This window comes from Arvicanthis niloticus, chromosome 19, assembly GCF_011762505.2.
Source record: "Arvicanthis niloticus isolate mArvNil1 chromosome 19, mArvNil1.pat.X, whole genome shotgun sequence".
Taxonomy (NCBI): Eukaryota; Metazoa; Chordata; class Mammalia; order Rodentia; family Muridae; genus Arvicanthis; species Arvicanthis niloticus.
Window position 1 is genome coordinate 26,732,319 of NC_047676.1, and position 20,899 is coordinate 26,753,217.

Sequence of the window (20,899 nt, forward strand, 5' to 3'; positions counted from 1 at the left end):
ATTATCCACATGACAGTAAATGTATGACTATAGTAATTATTAAGAACATTTTTTTAAAACACGTCATCAACCAAAGTGTGTTTATTTCCAAATATACTTGTGCAATTTTTCTTACTATGGTTTTATCTATGACAGAATCTTCCATCCGGACACTCAGTAGATAGTGGATATTCTTCAGATATGAAATCTCCTTGGGTGTTATACAACATCAAATACCTTTTGCACTTCAGGAAAATGTTTGTGGTATATGCAGACTTAGAAAGCCTTTAAATATGTTTGTGGATAAAAAAAGATAGGGTCAAAGTTTGGACTAAACACGGGAGCCAGAGAATTGGCTAATAGGACAGCCCTACTTCACTTTCATTACCTCTAGCTGGAGGGTGATACATTGAAGGAAATCTATGATTTAAGAGCCTGTGCATAAGTTTAAATTGTTGTAGAGAACAAATTAAAGACTCACTACTTTAAAGAGAATTGATTATATGCTATTTTTTTCAGATAAGAATTTCACTGGTGAATTTTAAATACGATTTAACACGAGGGTAAATGCATTGCCGTGATACTTTCTTCAATGAAAGCACTGGAGATGTAGCTCAGTGGGAGAGCATATGCCTAGCATGTACAAGGCCTTTTTGTGCCTCAGTCGTGTGTGTGTGTGTGTGTGTGTGTTATGTGTTGTGTATATTGTGTGTATGTTCCTGTATGTGTCAGTCTGTGGTGTGTGTGTGTGTGTTACTATCTGTATCAACTTATGGCACATTTTATAATTGTGTTTTGGTGGCAAATTTAATCCGTTTTCTTTGTAGATTCCGAGTTGGGGAAAGTTAGGCAAAAAACCAACTAGCACCTTCTATAACACTGTGGCATATTAAAACTGATTTGTGAACATTAGTCAAGTATGATAATAGAGAAAATAATATCACTTTTATTGAAAACCTTTAAGACATATTATTATGGATCTCATAAACGGAATACACTTGTATTTTGTATCCATTTGTCTCCTGTGTTTAATTAAGTTTACAGCCCATTCAACATAACATGGTGTATATAAAAATTTGGGGATAATATTTAAATTTTTAAAAAATGTGATAACATCTGAACTATATCAACTTAATCTTACCTCAGCTGGTTGCACAGAGTCAAGAGAGCTCTACCACAGCCCCAGTAATGCAGTGGCAAAGAGAAGATGTGGCAAGCCAGATGTGAGAAAATTTTAGATCTGAAAGTCTAACCCACTAGAACTCAATATTATCTACATGAGGTTTTTGTTTGTTTGTTTTTTAGAGGAGCCAATTATTTGTGAGCATTGTGAATAACTGTACTATTTAAAGGTTATCTGAAATGACTAAATGTATTTTATTAATGAATATAAGAATAAAACCCACTAAGCCAAATGCTATTTCCAGTCTAGACTTCAGAAGTGTTTCTCATATGTAGATTCTGGTAAGCGCGCTTATTCTTGCCCTAACCCCATCTTAATCAGGCTAGACTCTGGAATATTATGAAGAACAAAGAGCTCAAAACTTGACTCCAAAGCCAATTCTACATTTAAACAGAGCACCAAAACTCTGAGAATGCATTCTTTGAGGTGAACGCTTATTTCCAACCTGTATCAGGTGGCGATCCCTTTAGACATGTTAAAGAAGAGTGACGAAGATGCTGAGTATTTCCCAAGGTCATCTGGGAAGATTACCCTGTGGTCTATTCTTCTTAGCCCCTGAAGCATCCAACATTATTGGTATGCATTAGAATGAGTACAGTGTGACCAATGCAACAGTTACATGCTCCATATAGAACTCCCAACTTCAACATCCCTCAGATGGTAGCAACCCTAGCTCAGGTACAAATTGCCTCAAAGTGGAGCTGTCCTGTCTTCCTCCTCACTTAGTTTCAAAGAGCAGAAAGCCTGCGAAGGTAGAGAAGCGCTGGTGGTCTCCATGGAGGGCACCGTTGCCCATTCTTAGCCACACTTCATCTCCCTTGGCCAACTTCAGCACTGCATGGTTGCTGGATGTATCTGATTTTCCCTTTGTTTCATAGCTGGGAAGAAAAAGAGGGACACACTAGTTAACCTTTGCAGTGCAAACCCAGGTCTTGAGCATATTCTGCCTACATCGCCCCCTGTGCTTTAGGTGTAACCGTGTGTTCTCTAAATGACATGTGAGTGGAAACAGCATGAACCACTCCTAGAACTGCCCAATAAACCTTACCTCCTTCTTTCCTTTCCCTTGCCTCTAGATTATCAACAACAATTACTATAATGACCTTGAAAGCTGTTCATAAGCATCTGGGTTCTTTAAGATTACTATGCAGAAGAAAGTTCTCCTACCCCTGCTCAGAGTGGGAACATACACCCAGGATTATCTTACCAAGCCTCTCTGGACTGTTAGATGAGGAAGAAGGAAAGCTTTATTATCTTGAACCTTTACATAGAGTCTTTATTATAATAATTTATTTCCTTCTTGCCAGTCTGGAATCTGTTATTCAACAAATGTACTGTCAACAGCTAAAATGAAAATATATTACACTTGTGAACAGCCAGACAGGAGGCAATGTGGAATTAAACATTGTGAGCTAGAAAGATAAAGACTGGCGTGTGTGGTGGCTTGGATGAGAATGGCCCTCATAGGTTCATATATTTGAATGCCTATTCCTAGTTGCTGGACTGCTTTGGAGATATGGCCTTGTTGAAGATGTGTCATGGAGGGATGGCTTTGAGGTTTCTTTTTGTTTGTTTGTTTTGTTTTTTTGAGACAGGGTTTCTCTGTGTAGCCCTGGCTGTCCTGGAACTCACTCTGTAGACCAGGCTGGCCTCGAACTCAGAAATCCACCTGCCTCTGCCTCCCAAGTGCTGGGATTAAAGGCGTGCGCCACCACTGCCCGGCAACTTTGAGGTTTCTAAAGCCCATATCAGTTTCATTCTCCCCAACACTTGTGGACAGGACGATGTTAGCTCTCAGCCGTTGCTTCAGTGCCATGTCTGCCTGCCTGCTGCCATGCTCCCCACCATGATCTTCATGGACTTAGCCTCTGAAATGGTAAGGAAGGCGTCAACTAAATGCTTGGTTATATAAGTTGTCTTGGTCACAATGTCTCTTCACAGCAACAGAACAGTAACCAAGACATCATGTTATGCTTAGAAGGCATTGGGAAAGAGTATAGTAACATAGACCACCTGGTATGCACACACCACCTAAGACAAAGTATTCAAAAGAGGCAAATACTCTTTGCAGCTTTTAGAAGATGTTTCTTTAAAAGATGGATTTGGAGAATAACAACATGCTTGAGAGATAGAGTCTAAACAGTCAGGGCCCCCAACAAGGATGAATAATTAAACCAAGTACTTTTATACCCAGAAGAGGAGGGATAGAGCCAATATGTTCCCATTAGGAGCTTTCATTCAGAGTCACACTCTATGTATCTCATAAACAAAGAATGTTGCCTTTGGAACCAAATCTACCACTTTAAAATGTCTTCGGTAATAATGAATATTTTTGTATATTCGGAAAAGGGCAAACAACAAGGTCACAAGAATAACAGGCTAAAAATTGTCCAAAAGTGTACTGGATATGATTCACTGACATATGTCACTGACTGGGAGCAAGCAGAGCCTTATGTATCTGTGTCTAAGGAAACTGCTGTGGAGATCCAGCCTGGTTAGAAAGACTTGGGATATTTGACTTAGTTCTCAGATCTACATCAGCAGGAAGTAGAACATGAAAAAAAAAAAAAGCCCTGTAAAATGTACCACTCCACTTTAAATGTGGCCATGGAGAAAAGTCGGGTGGGAGTATCCCCCAAAGGATAGAATCAGAAGCCAGAGAGAAACCCAGCTGAGAGGTTGATGTATGGAAAGGACCATTTGTCTCTGACTTCTAGCTTTGAACTGGTTTAGGGCCATCATCTGGAGACCAAGACAGAGAAGTGTGTCCTCTGTTTGAACACTTGGTCCCCAGCTGGTAGAATGTTTTGTGGTGTGGTGTGGTGGTGGTGGTGGTGGTGTGTGTGTGTGTGTGTGTGTGTGTGTGTGTGTGTGTGTATCTGTGATCCTTAGCAAGCAGAGCCTAGCTGGAGTAAGCAGGTTACAACAGTGCTATCTTTTTTTGTTTGTTTGTTTTTCGAGACAGGATTTCTCTGTGTAGTCCTGGCTGTCCTGGAACTCACTCTGTAGACCAGGCTGGCCTCGAACTCTGAAATCCGCCTGCCTCTGCCTCCCAAGTGCTGGGATCAAAGGCGTGTGCCACCACTGCCCCGTACAACAGTGCTATCTTGAGTGCACATCACCCTTAGATCCTTCCAGCTTGCCTTTCCTGTCCTTGGTCCACTGAGACATGAGGAGCGTTACCATATGCAGCTCCTACAAGGAACTCAGTCATGCCTTCCTTGCTGTGCCAGGCTGCATCCTCCCAATCTATTAGACAAGATAGGCCCTCCCTTAAGTCGCTTCTTCCCGGGTCCTTGGTCACAGAGATAAGAAAAGTAGTGAATGCCCTCCTGCACACTGACCGCACTAGTTTCTTGCCACTCCTGGGCTGGTTAGCTGAGGTGGGAAACAAGATGATAAAGAAAACTGCTACATTCGGCTGTTGGTTGATGCAGCAGCATTTACCAGACCTGTGATAGAAGACATCGCGTACCTGTACATGCTGAAGACTGTGTTGCCGTTGTGCATGAGATACACATACACTTCCTCTACGTCCTCATGCTTCATCATGCTGAAGGTGAAGAAATACACACCTGGAAAGGACAAGAGGGATTTATTCATTCACTTATACATAGACGGCAAGTCACGTGATCTATAAACGGTAAGTCACGTGATCTCGCACCTGGCTTTGTTATTTTCTGGGTATTGTGCAGTTTCTTCATGGCCTGCTTGTATGAATATCCTTTCAGTTGCTCACCGCAAAAGTGTTTTATTCTTAACTTTCCTAATGTTTTTCCTGTTTATACTTAGTAAGATTTTTTTTAAATCATTAATAAAATGAGTCATACATGACATTAAAATGAACAACTGCATCCCACAAATGTTAGCCAAGGTGATGAAATACTGGAGCACAGAGTAAATGTTTTATAGTTCTAAAGAAACGGTTCAGGAAATTTCTCATGTGACTGCCGTAAATCAGTAAAGTGATGTGTAAATAGAAATATACAGCTTTAACTCAGCCGCAACACTTTGTTACTAGAGGTATATTCTTACTGATTTCCATGTTACAGTTTTGGAACTACTGACTAGACAAGAGAAAAAAAAAACAGAAATATCTACAAAAGAAAACTAAAGAAGCAATGGGCCATTCCTATTTCTATTCAAGAATGTATTTGTTTTCTATGAAGATATCAGCTTGAAGGCTGTTATAAGTCTTCCTCAGGTGTTGAGCCAAGTTGCAGAAGAACGGTTATGCTTTGTGAAGTGTCAGGGATACATATTTGATGACAATCAGTCTATTCATATACCTAGAGACTGTGTCATAGATGAAAGGCAAAGACAGATGAAAAATAAAAGACTTCAAGAAATAACTTGTAGGTGTTGAGTGTTTTACCTTTTATAAGATTTCATTTCACATACACATAACAACTTTCAATACTTTCAGAAAATAAATCTATAACCAAAATGACAGCAAAGTACATTAGTCTTCCTTTTAAAAAATGATGCTATAAATAAAAATAGGTTGCAGAAGCACTTTAGAATGAGCAGATTAAGAAACCAGATGGCAAATAATGAAACCCTTCCGGTTCTGAAGGGCTTTGGCTGCCCCACCCTTCCAATTCTGCTGGAACCTGTAGCATACATGGTTTCTCTCTTGGGGCAGATCCACTCGGTCGGTGCCTCTAGCTTTCCTTCCTCAACCTCAACTTTTGTAGCAAGTCCAGCGCCTCCAACAATCCAGGGACTCTGTTACAATGAGCTTCACCTCCACAGCTTCATGAAATGGCCTATCCAATCCTCCTTGTAGGAGCTCTGGCCAGGCACACACTGTATGTTATTGGTGGCTTTCTATACCCTTGACACCAGACCACAAAACAATCCAAAACCCCTTTCATTTCATATCTTTAATGTCTGGGAGATAAAAGCCATGAGAATAATGCTGCCAACTTCTACTGCCAGCTTGAAGTATAGGCTAGCCCACCTTGCACCACAGCCATAGTAGCCTCTATGTGCCTTTGAGGCTGACCCTGGGAAAACTTCTTCCTGCATGGCAGTATTGGATCAAGAACCTCTTTAGCTCCGTATCCACACACACACCCCCTACCCCATTAGTTCTACATTCCTGTGAGCATTCTGGCCTTCCAAACTGCCACCAGAAACCCCACTAAGTCCCACTGACATCATTCTAGGACTTTTGTGACTTGCAGTTCCAAACTCTTCCTCCTACAAAGAAGCTCCAAATGCCTGAGTGAGAACCATGTAGATAGGCTGACAACAGCAATGGCTACCCTTCCGAACCATACCAGTTTTCTGTATAACTCTTCTCATTGCTTTTAGCTAATCCTTGACAAGGAGCTGCTTAATGAGGAGGGTCATTTATTTTGGCTTACAGCTTAGGAAAGGATACAGTGCATTACTGCATGGAAAGCTAGACATCGAGAGCATGAGGCAGATGACACATTGCCTTTGTAGTATGAAAGCATAGAACACAGAGAAGTGACCTGCCCCCAGTGGGCCTCTTCCTTCAGCAAGACCAGCCTCCTAAAGGTCCCACCGCCTTCCAAATCGGCCACCCATGGGGACCCAGTATCCAAACATGCAAGCCTCTGGTGAACATTCCACATTCAAACCACAACACTGATGGATTCTGAGTAAATCCCAAAAATCAGTGACAGTGTTGTGCCCCGGTGAATTTATTTGTTTTGATAATCAGAGTTTTAGTTACCTTAAATGTAAACATTAGAGGAAACAGACTAAAGTGAATTTGAAAATTTGGCAACTTTTTTTGTAACTTTTATAAGTCTAAATAACTTTAACGTTAAAAAAAATGAAACAGTGGGGTTTTTGTTTGTTTCGCTTTGCTTTTAATCAGCCAACTGTGCAGACGTTTCAAAGACTTTGCTGACATCATAGGGAAATATGTGGTTCCCTCTTCTGACAAGAGGAATATATGGTTACAGTCATAAAAAAAAATAAAACCTCTCATCACATGGACAGATTTCTAAATATTTGGCAAGTCTTTCTTTAAATAAAACAAATTGTATTTAGAATATAGGGTATGCTAGCTTTTATGTAATAGAATTAAATATATTTTTATAAACTATAATTTTTTTGCATTTTCCACTCATTTTTTTTAAATATTAGAAATAGAGAAGGCATTCTTTGATGTAATACAATACAGTTATTACACAGTCAAACTCTTGAGAATTATGTTCTGGGGTCTTTGAAAATCATGTACATCCAGGCTGTCTCAGGATTACTTGGTTCCATCCAAATAAAAGCTAATAAATAATCTTTGTAATCACAGTCATCGTTCAGGCTCGTTTTTCTCCATTCAGATTTTAACAGATTTACCTGGCCTTCGGAAGACTGTATGAGCCGCTTGCTTTCCTTTCTCTATTCTTCCCTCCCTCCCTTCTTTCTCCCTTCTCATCCTCCCTCCTTCCCACCTCCCCTTCTTTTCCTTCCTCCCTCTTCTTCTGCCGGCCCCTCTCTGGTTTTCATCCATCTTCTCTTCTCCTTCCTGCCTTTCTTCTTCTAGTCCCTTCTCCCTCTCATTCCACCACCTCATCTTCTTTCTCTCCCTCCTGCCTGCTTTCTCTTTACAATGGCTTCATCCGATGACTCTTTCATCTCACCTGATACGGGGGCCCCAAACCTCCCAGTCATGACATCGAAGAAGTTTCCAATGTTGGTCTCAACGCTGCTGAAGATAATGCCACTGTTCTGATTGCTGAAGTGAGTTGCTAGTGAAGCCATGAACGCAATCTAAGGATAGAGCTGGTGGTCAGTCTGTAGGCAGTTTGTCGTGAAGAAAAACATTCTTAGGCACATAAATTCATTTCAATATTACCTGTGATGATAAGCTTAAATACCAAGCAGCAGGCAAATAAGTAAGTAAATTATAGTAATTTAAAGTGTTTTATGCTGTGTGATATTAGTCTGCATTAACAATTCTAAATACAGTTCAAAAACTACTAGCCTTTTAAAGCTACATTTTTAAATATCAAAATTCTGTTATCAAGTAAAACTGGAAAATTTTGGATAAAATTCTCAGACTGCAGATATTCGAAGTACACTTGTATATTGAGCAATTAGAGAAACTGACAATTTAATTTTTAATTCAATTCTTAATTTTGTTAACCCTAAAAAGTAGGGAACATAAGATTACTATGACTTAAAATCAGACTTTGTTACATGTGTTACATGTGTTACATGTGTTAGTGGGGTTGTTCTGTAGTCAAACTGAGAGATATTATCTGTGAGAAGATGCACGAATGGCTCGTAAGGTGGCTGAGCAGGTGAGGGTGCTTGCTATTGGGCCTGATGACCTGAGTTTGGCTCTCAGTAACCCCATGATGGATGAAGAGAACCAACTCCTCCAAAGTTGTCCTCTCCTCTGACCTCTACCCATATGCAATAGCAGGTGTATGCCCCCTCCAAATAAATAAATGTAATTTAATTTTTAAAAAAAAGAACATCCATAACATTACTACTGACAGGGCTTGTGGTTTCCTGTAAAAATTTTTCTTTCTTATTACAAGTATAGCTTTCATATGAGAATGTATTTTATATCCAGAAAATATATTTATTTTAATGTTATGGAGTTCTGTTTATTTATATGAGTAGAAGTGTTCGTGAAATAATGCCATTCATGAAGCAGTAATAAATAACACTGCATGTTCGTGTATGTTTAAGAATATTGGCTGGACTTGGTATAACATGGCAGGAATCCTACAAACTTGGGAAGCTGAAGCAGCAATCCATGCCTGTGAGTTTGGGGCCAGCCTGGAGAGTTTCAAGTTGCCCTCTGTGACTATGGTCCTTGTGCCACAGAGGGCCTCCTTTTTTAGGAAAATAATTTCGTTAAGTTACTTGACTGTATACTATAGTGATTGTCTCTGGACTTGTTTTATTTTGCACACCTATGTTTTATTTATTATTTTTCTTTACAATGAAAGGGTATTGTATGAATCATCTTTAAAAAGCAAAAGAGATGTTTGCAGTCATCCAAAATATAGAGAAAGTGGTTAAATAGAATCAGAAACCTGACTATTGGAAAAGCAAATTTTCTGAGCATAATTTTGCATAAGATATATATCAAATAAATTGGAGCAGAAAATTCAAGAGAACCAGAGAAGCAATTATTGTGAGCAGCCCCACCTGTGGCTCATAGCTAATCCCTTGTGTTTAGGAACTGCTGAATCTATGAGAACTGCTATTCTAGAAAACCTGTGCCTAGCTCCAACCACGTGACCCAGGGGCTTGGGGAGTAGTCTGTCTATTTGAAGATATGATATTGAGTCTTAGCTTACATCTGAAACGCAAATTTCTGTGTCCCTTCAGTGGAGAATGAGTCATGGTTATTTCTCCTTTACTGCTGTTGCCATTGTCACTGCTACTGTTGTTCTAAAAATAGAACTTGAATAATTAAAAGAGCTTTAGAACAACTCTGTCTATCAAGAAATGGTATTACTTGATAACGGTATCGGAGGACATTTGAAAGTCAGTGGCGATCCCTTGAAAATAAATAGGAGTGAGAAGAACATCCAAAGAACATCTTTAACACCCAAAGGATGTCCAAGCCCCTTCTTCATAAGCTTCCTTTTTAATTAATTTTTAAATTTGCAAATTTTAAAATTAAAATGTGGTTCCTTTTCATTCTCCCGTGCCCTCCCTCCAATGCCTCCCTTCCTATGCTCCCTTCCCTCCTTCTGCAGTTCTTCTTAAATGGTTGTTGTTACATACGTAGCTGTGCAAATGTATAAACATAACCTGCTGACTCCTTTTACTGTTGTTTGAATGCCTATCTATTAAACATAACGTGCTGACTCCTTTTACTGTTGTTTGAATGCCTATCTATTCAGCACTCAACACTTAGTGTTGGATAACCAATTAGGGGCTCATCTCTGAAGAAAGCTGAATCTCCCTGTGTCCGTGGTTAGTTGACTGAAGCTCATTGTCTGGAACTAGAGCCTAAGAAATTCAGCCCTCTCATGTTAGCATCTTGTCTGTCAGAGCTATCATTGTTCAGCAACGTGGATGAGGTTTTATAGGCGTATCTTTCCAGTTATTTCAGAGAGACACAATTTTACAGCACACTTCCTGGTCCTCAGCTCTAGCAATCTTTCTGCACCTCCTGTGATGTTCTCTGAACATCTTAGGTGGGAGATTGTGTTGCAGATGGGTCAGCTAGGGCTGGGCAGCTCACAACCAGTCACTGTCTGCATTTTGACCAGTTGTCTTCAGAAACATCTTAAGTCTGTCTTCTGTAAAGCATGAGAAAGCAACATCCCAAATGACTGTATTGTCACGGTAAGGCAAAGTGGTTAATAAATGAAATATAATGGTTTCTCAGTGTGTTCTCCATTAAATGACCTATTCTATGGAAAGACTGTCTGTATGTTCTGTGTTGCTAGTTTTTATTTATACCTAGACCATCATAGAAAATACCTTAGGCAAGATGGCTTTCCACCCTACTTGTTCATTTGTACTGGCATATGAATCCCAGCATGCTGAAATTATTCAACAGTATTGGTTTAAAGATACCCCCGAATCCCACAATCAGGTCTAGTAACACACAGGACATCTTATTCTACACTTGCATAAGAGAAACCCAGAAGAATGATGCAATGTGTTCAAGAGTAAACATCTCAGTATTTGCCCAAGCAGCACTCTCCTCTGATCTTTCAAACAAGAACAGCTTTGGATGACAGTTCTCAAAATGTCTCTTTTGCTACAGAATTTTCTCCTAAATACTTCATTTTAACCAATAATTGCACTTTAAGGAAGACACATTAGCCAGACACAATCTGAATAACAATAACAAAACCTAGGTTACCATGTTGATACAGATGTCTTCTAGGAGAATCCATCTCTAAATATTAACAAGCTTAAACGTAATCATTTTCTGGCCTAACCTCAATGTTTACAAATTTTAGATTTTGTAAAATAAGTTAAAAGAGAAATTAAAAATACACAAATCATAAATGGGTTATGGCCATATAATAGGTTTTCTAAAAACCTCATGCTGAGAGAAACATAATCTGGCCTAGCAAATTGAATAACTCAAAAATAAAATGTTCCCCATGGACAGAAGAGTCTGATGTGAAAATTTTAAATAAAAATAGAACTACAAAATCTGACAAAGATGAAATTTTACTACACAAAGTGGCAAATCAGCACATAAAAATATAAGTAGATGCTTAGCCATTCCATTTATATACTTAACTGTTTCAGTGTTCAAATTGGTTTACACTTTCTTGTATAACCCACTGTCTCATCTGGAAAATAGGATATGAGTTCATATTTATGGTTGCATTGTACTAGGTCCTAGGAGAGAGTTGGATTTCACACTCAGTAAATACCCTGACCTAAGCATATTCTCAAAGCTGTGTTTGACAGCACAGGCTTGGTGCAAGCATCCTGCCGTGTAGATGAGCCAATTGAAACTGAGATTTCCTCAAGATGATCGAAGGCTTGTTCACTGAAACCTTTTGGTCCCTGGTCCCTAATGTTCAGGCCAGGTTAGCAGTCACCTGGAGGGTGGCTTACCTGCAGTTCTGGTGGCACCCCTGGGTAGCCCTTCTCTCCTTTGGGGCCATGCTGCCCCCGTTCCCCTCGAGGCCCCAGGTCACCTTTGTCTCCTTTCTCACCTTTGGCCCCTTCATGGCCAGTGGCTCCATTGTTCCCATTGTTTCCATGGTTTCCTTTAAAAATCAGAAAGCATATGAGAAAACTTGGTTGCTCCTCTCAGAATGTTTTTTTTTTAGACAAACACAGCCCTTCCTTCAAATATATCCCAACTCAGTTGTAGAAGCATTTATAACAACCCTGACCGTAGTACCTGAAGGGCATCAGACGGACTCTTTTACTAGGCTCTGAAAAGAGCATTAGAAGCCACGACTGCAAAGCATGCTTTTCTGTAAAGCAAGGAATGAAGGAGAGACTGTGTGGAGGACTCACCACCACATCATCATCCAACACAGTGACGATTTTAAAAGCACACACCCACCAAAGCTAGAATGTCTGCATTTTAGCAATGGTCTGTTCTTATCAAATTATAAAAATATTTTAAATGATCAATGTTACATCAGTGACATCTTTAGGTATAAGTTCATAAACAAACAGGGGTGACATAGCACTGTTTCAGTGTGGGTCATTATGTTTTTACATATTACATCATAGAGGAAAAACTAACTCTAGTTTTATCCTCATTCATTCATATGTTTTATGAATGGATGAGACATGGGCGATTTTGTGCTGTTATGTATATTTTTCCGTCTCCTTCAAATTTTCTACCAAAGGTTTGAAGCAATTCTATCACTGGTAGAAAAACTCATAAAATATAGCCATTTTACAATCAAGAGTCAGGTAGTAAATTCAAAGGTTCAGTTTGTCTCACGGAACAATCCCTTCTTGTATATGCTAACCTTCAGGCCCTCTTGCATTACACTTTGTATGTTGTCTTTGACCTATCACAGGCTTGCAATGTTTTCAGACCACTGAACTTTGACTGTTAGGTTAAAGTGTTCTGTCCCAAGGCACTTTCCAATGGGAAACATTTAACCAAAGCCAGCTTGCCCTGTAACCTCAAACAAAGATTCCAGAAGGGTCTAAAGATGCTTTGCTTCACATCATTGACCCTGTGAATCATTGCCTCTGATAGACAAGACAAAGGTTTAAATAGGGCAGGGTTTTGTCTCTTTTTTTTTTCATTATAAATTTGGCCTCACATGAGAACTTATCTAAGAGTATACAAAAGTTAATGTTTTTGATAAATATTAACCCCTATGAGGGAAAGTCCAACAACACAAGTAGACTTTGGCCAAATCTGAAAAGATGTCTTGTCAAAGGAACTCAGTGAAACACTGGATGGTTTTAGACTCCTCAGGGGTGGGGGCAGGTAGGAAAGTCTGCCCTTTGCCCATCCAGTTCATTATAGTAACGCTCTAACAGAGTGCCCTTGAGCCTAAGTGGCTGAAACAATGTAACAGGGAAGGCTAGCGGTGGATTTAGGGTAGCAGTGGTTCTCCACCTGTGTGTCACCATCTCTGTAGGGTCAACAGACTTTTTCATAGGGGTCACCTAAAACCATTGGAAATAGTAGATATTAATCTTCTGATTTGTAACTAGCAAAATTACAGTTACAAAGTAGCAATGAAGTAATTTTTAAGCTGGGTGGGGAGGTCACCACAGCATGAGGAACTATATCAAAGGGTTCTAGAGGGATCTGTTGAGCTCAAGCGCAGTCACTGTGTTGCTGTGTGCTGCTAGGGGTCAAGATGTACCCATGGGACCAAATAAGGCATGGAAATCAGCTGAGAAACAACAGAGACTGGGGAAATTAAAAAAAAAAAAAAAAAAAAAAAAAAAAAAAAAAAAAAAAAAAAAAAAACGCAAAACAAAACAAAAAAAAAGAACAACAAAAACAAAAAACAAAAAAACAGGCAAAACACAAACAACAACAACAACAAAAACCCAGCCTAAACCTAAAATGACATGGAAAGTTAACACTTATCAGTGGATGTCAGGAAGAAACCCAGCAAGCTTCCCTCTCTACCTGCTTCTATTTAATAAGGTATAAGAAAGTTAAAGAGTGCCATGTAGAATACATTATGGCAGAAATGCTGTCTCGTGTGACTTAGATGAACATCTCCCCAAAGTCCACATGTTAGAGGCTTGTTCCCAGTAAAGTGCTGTTGGGAAGTGGTGTTAAATGCTAAGGGGTGTGGTCTAATTGAAGGTTAGAGGTAACTAAGGCTAAGGGTGTGAGGTTTGACAGAGGTGGTAGGAACCTGTTCTCTTCTGCTCTCTCACTTCCTGACTGCCGAGAGGGGAGTGGCTTCGATCCACTAGAGCTCCCCCATCCTGAGGTAGGACTTCACTAAAAGTAGGCTTAGCCAGCCAGAGGAGAAGCCTCTGGACATATGAACAAAATAAACGTCTTCTGTAGGTTACTTATCTCAAGTTGCAACAGTAACAGAAGGGGACTGGTACTTAGGTGCTACTGTGTTTCAATTCCTAGTAAGTGGCTCTGTCCGCCAGGTGGTGAAGAGCCTCTGTTCCTGAAGCCTTAGTTCTTCAACCTAGAACTGGCCTTAATACTTGCATGTAATTAAAAAGGTATAAAAGCAAAAAGGAGGAGGGGGGATAGGATGGGGGTTTCTAGGGAGGGGAAATGGGGAAAGGGAATGACATCTGAAATGTAAATAAAGGAAATATCCAATAAAAAAAATATAAAAATAAATAAAATAGACTCTTGGAGTAGTGTAGAGAATACAGGCTGTAAAGAGGTGTTCCACTTGAACTGGCCCAGAGAACCTGACTCCCCGGCCAAGTTCTTTATCTTTGTATTTTGCATGCATACCCAGTTTACTCTTGGCTCCTAGTTCTGATCCACTCTGCTACTGACATGGCAGTGTTCCTTGCGGGTCCTTACCTGGAATGCCAGGAGGACCTGGGGGTCCAGGGGGCCCTTGGTAACCACGGAATCCATAATCTCCATGACAACACTTGCTGCAGTCTGGGGGCAGTCCTCCAGCTTGTGGAGACTAAAAATAAATGATGGAAAAGGAAACTTCAGGTAAAGGAACACTTAAGAATGTTATAACTTCCTCTGGCCTTAGATAAGTTTAACTTCAGTCATCTCACAGTTACATTCAGAAAAGATTTGAATGCCTGAATATCTATGGCATGGGGACTAGGGAGTCATTAAGGCTAGTGGGTGATCAAAGGCACAGGAAATAGAAATTCCACAGCAGATGTGCTGAGATATAAGTGCGATTGTGCAGAGAGAGTGGCAGTCTTGGTCAGCTGCTGCCCATGTCAGCTTATGACAACAAGAGCAGGATCTCATTCCAAAAAGGACATGGAAACCTCCTCTCTCTCTCAATACCCAGAAGCCTCAGGTACAGTTAGACTAAGGTAACTCTCAATACAAACAACCAGCAACTTTAACTGGAACACCAAGACACCGCCTCCCCCATCCCGGCTTCAGTAGTCCTAGAAACTGTCACTCCACTTTCTCAGACTTCTGAAGCACACATACTGCTGAAGAAACAAAGTGTATATTCACTCATTTATTTTTTTTTAATTGGGAAGTAGAAATATAGTTATCATACCCAGCAGTTGTTTTGAGATTTGCATGTACATCCTTGTTGAACAGCTAGTCAACAGATATATTACCTCATTTGCTCTCCTAGGGTAACTGCATTCAAAACCTACACTCTTGACAGTTTTCAAGAATACAATACACTGCTATTAACTGCATTTGTCCAGTGGGTTTTTGACATCTACACACTGAGCAATTTTAACCTCAATATAAGTATTTAACATTTCACACATCCCTCTCCTAAATCTAAAGTTACTACCTTACTGCAAGAACTAATATTTAGTGAACACCAACGGGTACTAAGTATGCAAAAAGCTGTGACTTCCAGTAAAATGCTTATTTATAGAAAGAAAACATTTTAAAGTGTGTGCTTGCTGTGAAGGAAGACCCAGGGAACTGAGCGGAGGGAGAGTCGGAACTTGCAAAATCTGGATTCTCGTCTGCACTGGCAACCTGCCTATTGATTGTGTCATGCAAAATACTTGTGGAAACTTTCCTAGACACCGGCTATAATTCAACGGTTTTGGAAATAGCACATTGTTGCTAAGAGACTCATTGCGAAAAGTAAAGGAGGGGGAAATGGAGTGGACAGAGCAGAGGACAAAGGTAGCGAGGGATGGAGGGAAGACCTGAAGGTTTCCATTCACACATACACACACACACACACACACACACACACACACACACACACACATACACACACACACACACACTAGACACCTTCTCTGAAGAAAGCTGGGTCACTTCACTCCAGTGCACATCTATGCCTCATTTTTAGTGGTTGGTTTTCGAGGTCCCTGTCCTCCCTATTCCCTACAGTCTTCCATAAAACTATTGAGGGAATGGCCCGCCCTGGTCCACACCTTCTGCCTACACAGCTCAGAAGGCAGTGTTGAGGGATGAAGAGCTCAAAGCTGGAGATAACTCTTAGCTTTGCCTCTGCCAGGACCAACCACAGACAGATAGAAAGGATTAATGGGCAAGGAAAAAAAATCAACTAATACACATGGATCAGAGGTGACAAAGCTTGGAACTCAAACATCATAGCCAACCCCAGCTTCCATGCATCTCAGAGGGTGGTCACCTCCTGCTGTGCCTTGCTAATGTGAAATACAGCTGCAAACCCCCAGGAAATCCAGAGTTTGGCCAATGATAGATTGTATCAATAGATAAATGGGGCAGGGTATGGAAATCCTTGTGTCAGCACATAATGGAAATACTGAAATGCTTAGAACTGTTAGAATAATCACTGCACTGGGACCATTGTCCCTTCCCAGTTCTGTGTGGCCTTAATAGAGTCACCACTCCCAGACATCAGTCTGCATTGGCCCTGAATTTGTTTTCCAGCTCTAAGATGCAAGAAAAAAAAAAAAAAGCTATTTTGTTTAACTTCCAATAACAATTTTGAAAGAACTTTAAATTTTTGTTATATTTAAACAATTTTATTACATTTATTTTTTATTATATATGTGGGACATGTGATGTGGCCATCAGAGGGCAAACATGAGTCCTGGGTAATAGACAATTGGGCTTGGCAGCCAGTGCCTCTGCCTGCAGAGCCAGCTCAGACAAGAGAATCCTGATGCTTGCATTTGTAAAAGTCTAGTATCCGAACACAAGGAGGTGGCACTCCTCACTACTTAAGCTAACAACGATGAGTGATGAATGTACAAGGGAACTGGGGGTAAACCCGGGAGCACAGAGCTGTCACCAGGGCAACAGAGTCCTGGTTCTCATGGTTGGGTGCCTCAAAGGAACCCTCCTAATGGCATTTCAGTGTGTGTTCTTTCCTCTCTGCCCTTGGCTTTCAAGGTCCAGTTCAGAGAGAAAATGGAATAGTGCAGTGAAGAGGGAGGGAGGAAGGGAGGGAAGAAGAGAAGGAGGGAGGAGACAAGGGAGAAAAGGAAAGATGTAAAGTGATGTCAGGAGGGAGAGATGTTCATTTGTTAGTGTAGGTGTGTGCTCATGAGTGTGCATATGTGGGGGACCAGAGATCAATGTTGAGTATCCTTCTTCTGCCATTATTTTCTAAGACAGGCACTGAACCTGAAGCTCGCACGTTAGCTAGGCTGGCTGGCCAGTGAAATTAGGGATCTGCCAGTGTATGCAGGCCTCCTCCCACCCCACCGCTGGTGCTGGGTTACAGGTGCACAGCCTCACCTGGCTTTTTAGGTGAGTGCTGGAAAGCTGTACTCAGGTCCAGTGCTCGCATAGCAGGCAGACTGAGCCATTATGGTTTTTGATGGACTCAGAAGTTGGACAGGATGCGGTTTAGACATTTTATGCTCACTAAGGAAGAATTTGCCCGTGGGAAGTCCTTATCCATGGTGTCTTAAATGTGTCATCTTCCTTCCCAAATCTGGTCATTATACAGTAGAAACGCACAGTTGAGAAGCATAAGAAGAAAGGGATGTCTGTAAGCTCCATCCACTCTGCAGGAGGAGCCCCGGAGGCGGAACTGAGTTCCCCTGTTAATAACTAGAGAGAAAGAACACACAATTCCTTTCCTGGGGAAATGAGATGGCAGGAAGAGAGAGGAAATGGGAAGAGGAAGAGAAAGGCTACAGTTGAGAAAGTGCCAGAAAAAGACAAATGTAGATATGTAGACCTCTTCCAGCTCCAATCCACCATGGACTCTCTAGCCAGCCTCTTTCCTGGTACACTAATCATATTACCTCACTGCCCTGCTTTGACAGACAGAACTTTCTGTAGCAAAGTTGCATCAGAACTCCTTCACTAGTTAAGACACTCAGATCATCTGCAATCTCCCTGTACAGCACAGGGTCCAACCACACCAGCCGCTCATGCGTTCCCTCAGTCCTCAGTGGAGCACAGGTTTTTATCTACTGCTCTCCAAACCTCCGCTGTGGGCGGCCATCTTTTTATCTCCTCTTTTTACTTTATTATGCTTTAAAGACCCAGGGACCGACACAACTCTTTTCTTCCAGAGTGTTCTTTGTACATTGACCTTGTTTACCACACAGAATTTAACCAAGCTCAGTTAATAAATTAACAACAACAAAAACAAAAAGATTGGGTGACTATGAGTAAGGTACAGTTGCTGTCATAACGAAACCCATTGCTTTGTATGCTAATTTTAAAATGTAACAAAAAAATTAAATACAAATAAGAAGAGATTAAAGGAGATGAATGAATAAATGAGTGAATGAACAAATAAACGACAAAGTTTTGTTTCTAATAGAGCGCTTGAGGGTGGCTTGAGTGTATTTATGGTCTCAGTCTCCATCCTGCAACTCAGAAAAAGAAGAAGCTGGGAAATGCTTGGGGAAGAATTGTTCGGGAAAAGGAGAATTGGCCTAAGGAAGAGGATGGGGGAAGTAGGGAGAGAAGGAAGAACTTCTCATGGTCCCAAATTCAGTCTGTAGAGAAATGGTACCGGAAGCTTCCGGAATGCTACTGGCTCTGAATCTCCTGAGTCGCTCAAGCAGGTCTTTATCTTAAAATGCTTCAGGAATCCAGGGCTGGAAGACTAGAATGTGGAGTGGAGCAGAACCATAATTTGGGTTTCAGCAGCTTGGTTGGTGTCGGTTGCCAGGAAATAATGAAAGAGAACCTGAGCGTGTTAATGGACAGCCAAGAGAGACATCATCCATCCAGCTGGAAAGCCCAGCAAAGCATCCGAGACAGAGAAGACAGTCTCTGAAAGAGGCGTTCCGTTGACATCTCCCCTTGACAAAGCCCCATGGAGAGACTTGGAAACTGCACTGTGTAGTCCTGTTAGTTACATGTCTTGGGCTGCGTGGGATTCTAGTCCGACCACAGGACCAGATGATCAACTGAGACTTCTGAGTCTGTGGCTGGCAGGGCAGGGGTTTAGATTGCAACTATGTGAAAAGAAGTCCTGAAGACTCTCCAAATCAGACAACTGGTTTTTGTGGCAATGTGCACTGCTTCAAAGTTTGTGCAGTCTAAAGTAACCCTAATTCCCATTCCAGCTATCTTCAGCATTTTTTCATGCTTAGGTGCTAAGTACAAAGACATTTTCTTGTGGTTTTGCTGCTTTTGTTTACACTGAAGTTTAGTGATTCTCAACTTACCACACCAAACCCTTTACTCACTCCTACGATACCTAAAAAAGGAGTTAAAGAAATGTCCTGAGATGCTGAGCTTCTGGCTCAACAAATGAACCAAGTTTTGTCATCCAGAAACACTGTATGATACAATACAGTGTGTAATTTAAATATGCTGTCTTTTTTTTGCTTCCTTTCCTCTTAATGTATTAATTCTGTTTTTCCAAAAAAAAAAAAAAAAAAAAAAAATGTCAAACAAGAAGTCATAGCAACCTAGACGGATCCAAAACAAATAAACAAAACTGAAGGAAAATGTTACAGAAAATCCACAAATCCAAGTAAAGCAAGCTTAACAGTTTTTGGCAGAGGCAGCTTCTGCCTGCTGGGGAGGATTAAAAAGAAACAAATTCTCCTGGAATCAGCAAATAATTATCTACAGCCATGCATCTATCCACATAGGTCAGCCCATTTTTTTTTTTCTGCATCAACAGAGCAATTTTTAAAAGGAAAAAAATAAGTCCCAACACAAAAGGAAGCTGACTCCTCTGGCTCTCTTTTGTCATGGGACAGTGTTATGGCCACTCTGTCCCACACCTCATGCCAACGACTAGGAGTCCCGGTTGAATCCCAGGACAACTCAGAGATGCTCCCAAACAGCTCATCAAACAGCTCACAAGCACCAATCCTAAGAACCTTAGTTAAAACAACAGTAACCACAGTCATTAAGTTTTCAAAGAAATCCTTAAAAGAGAATTCTGAGTACCTGGCCCCAGAATGGGTTGATCTGGGCTAGGTCCTCTACCTCAGGGTGCGGAAGCTCATCTGGTCTCAGGGATTTTAGGTCTGTAGAAGTGTTATTATCCACAGTCCCAGTTTTAGCTTGGCTCTGCTCTCTCACTTTCTCCCTCCTGGAGCCGCTACGGCCAGTCTGCTGGTGGCTCTGCACTATTCTGGCCACCGCCTTATTAGCTCTTCTGCTCACCTCCATGTATTCATCTTGACACAGGCAAAATGGGAGGAAAAGCAAAGCCAGCAGGTGCCACCAGACGAGCTGCCTCCTGAGCATGGCTCGCGCGCGTGCAACAAATCGACAGTTTCCCGGGAAGCTGATGGGGGCTGTAGGCACCGTGATTCGCCTCAGGCGAATGCCAGGTTTGGAGATGAGAGCTGCAGCCGGCTGTGTGGTTTTATACTTTTGGTGTGTAATAAATAAGGCTGCAGTCATGCCAGAGTGACAGCAGCTCTCCTCCCAGACAGAACAGCCCCCATTCATCGCATTCCTGCACCGCAGGCAAGACAGTTTGTGTGCGCGGCTTCCAGTTGGTGGGGTTCATAAATGTCACACCTTGGCATGCTTTTTTGTATAAGACTGACGAAAATGTACACAACCAGTTGGAAACAGAGTGTGTGTATCCAGTGGTTTGCCTTCATGATTAGACATGGAAAGGCTGTGTGCATTTGTGGTCTAAAATGACTCTTGGTTTTTCCAGCCCTTGTGCTTGCCAGGGAATTTAGCTCAAACTGTATCAGTTCCTGCAATCACAGCAGGATACCATTCAAGTCAACGGAGGGAGGTCTTGCTTTGCATGGTACACATCACAATTTTGCACT

General features: G+C 41.2%; 1 protein-coding gene across 2 annotated transcripts; it reads right to left on the minus strand.

Annotated features, from left to right (window-relative positions):
* Positions 1-902: 902 nt before the first annotated feature.
* C1qtnf3 (C1q and TNF related 3) lies at positions 903-20,669 on the minus strand. 2 transcript variants are annotated; one of them, XM_034523284.2, is made up of 6 exons: positions 20,052-20,669; positions 14,586-14,697; positions 11,699-11,853; positions 7,783-7,912; positions 4,638-4,737; positions 903-2,040 (listed from the first exon to the last, which is right to left on the minus strand). In XM_034523284.2, exons 1-6 carry the CDS (start codon positions 20,559-20,561, stop codon positions 1,881-1,883), a joined length of 1,167 nt encoding a protein of 388 aa, XP_034379175.2. In that variant the 5' UTR covers positions 20,562-20,669; the 3' UTR covers positions 903-1,880. The 2 variants fall into 2 exon arrangements, with proteins under 2 accessions (XP_034379175.2, XP_034379176.2); XM_034523285.2 differs by having other exon boundaries at positions 20,271-20,526.
* Between the last annotated feature and the right edge of the window lie 230 nt (positions 20,670-20,899).

Excerpts from the sequence above, each read along its gene's own strand:
- C1qtnf3 (XM_034523284.2), bottom strand. The coding sequence starts at position 20,561 with ATGAATGGGGGCTGTTCTGTCTGGGAGGAGAGCTGCTGTCACTCTGGC. Across the intron at positions 11,854-14,585 it reads AGGTCCTCCTGGCATTCCAG|GAAACCATGGAAACAATGGG; the intron begins GTAAGGACCCGC and ends TGATTTTTAAAG. Across the intron at positions 2,041-4,637 it reads ACAGTCTTCAGCATGTACAG|CTATGAAACAAAGGGAAAAT; the intron begins GTACGCGATGTC and ends TTTTCTTCCCAG.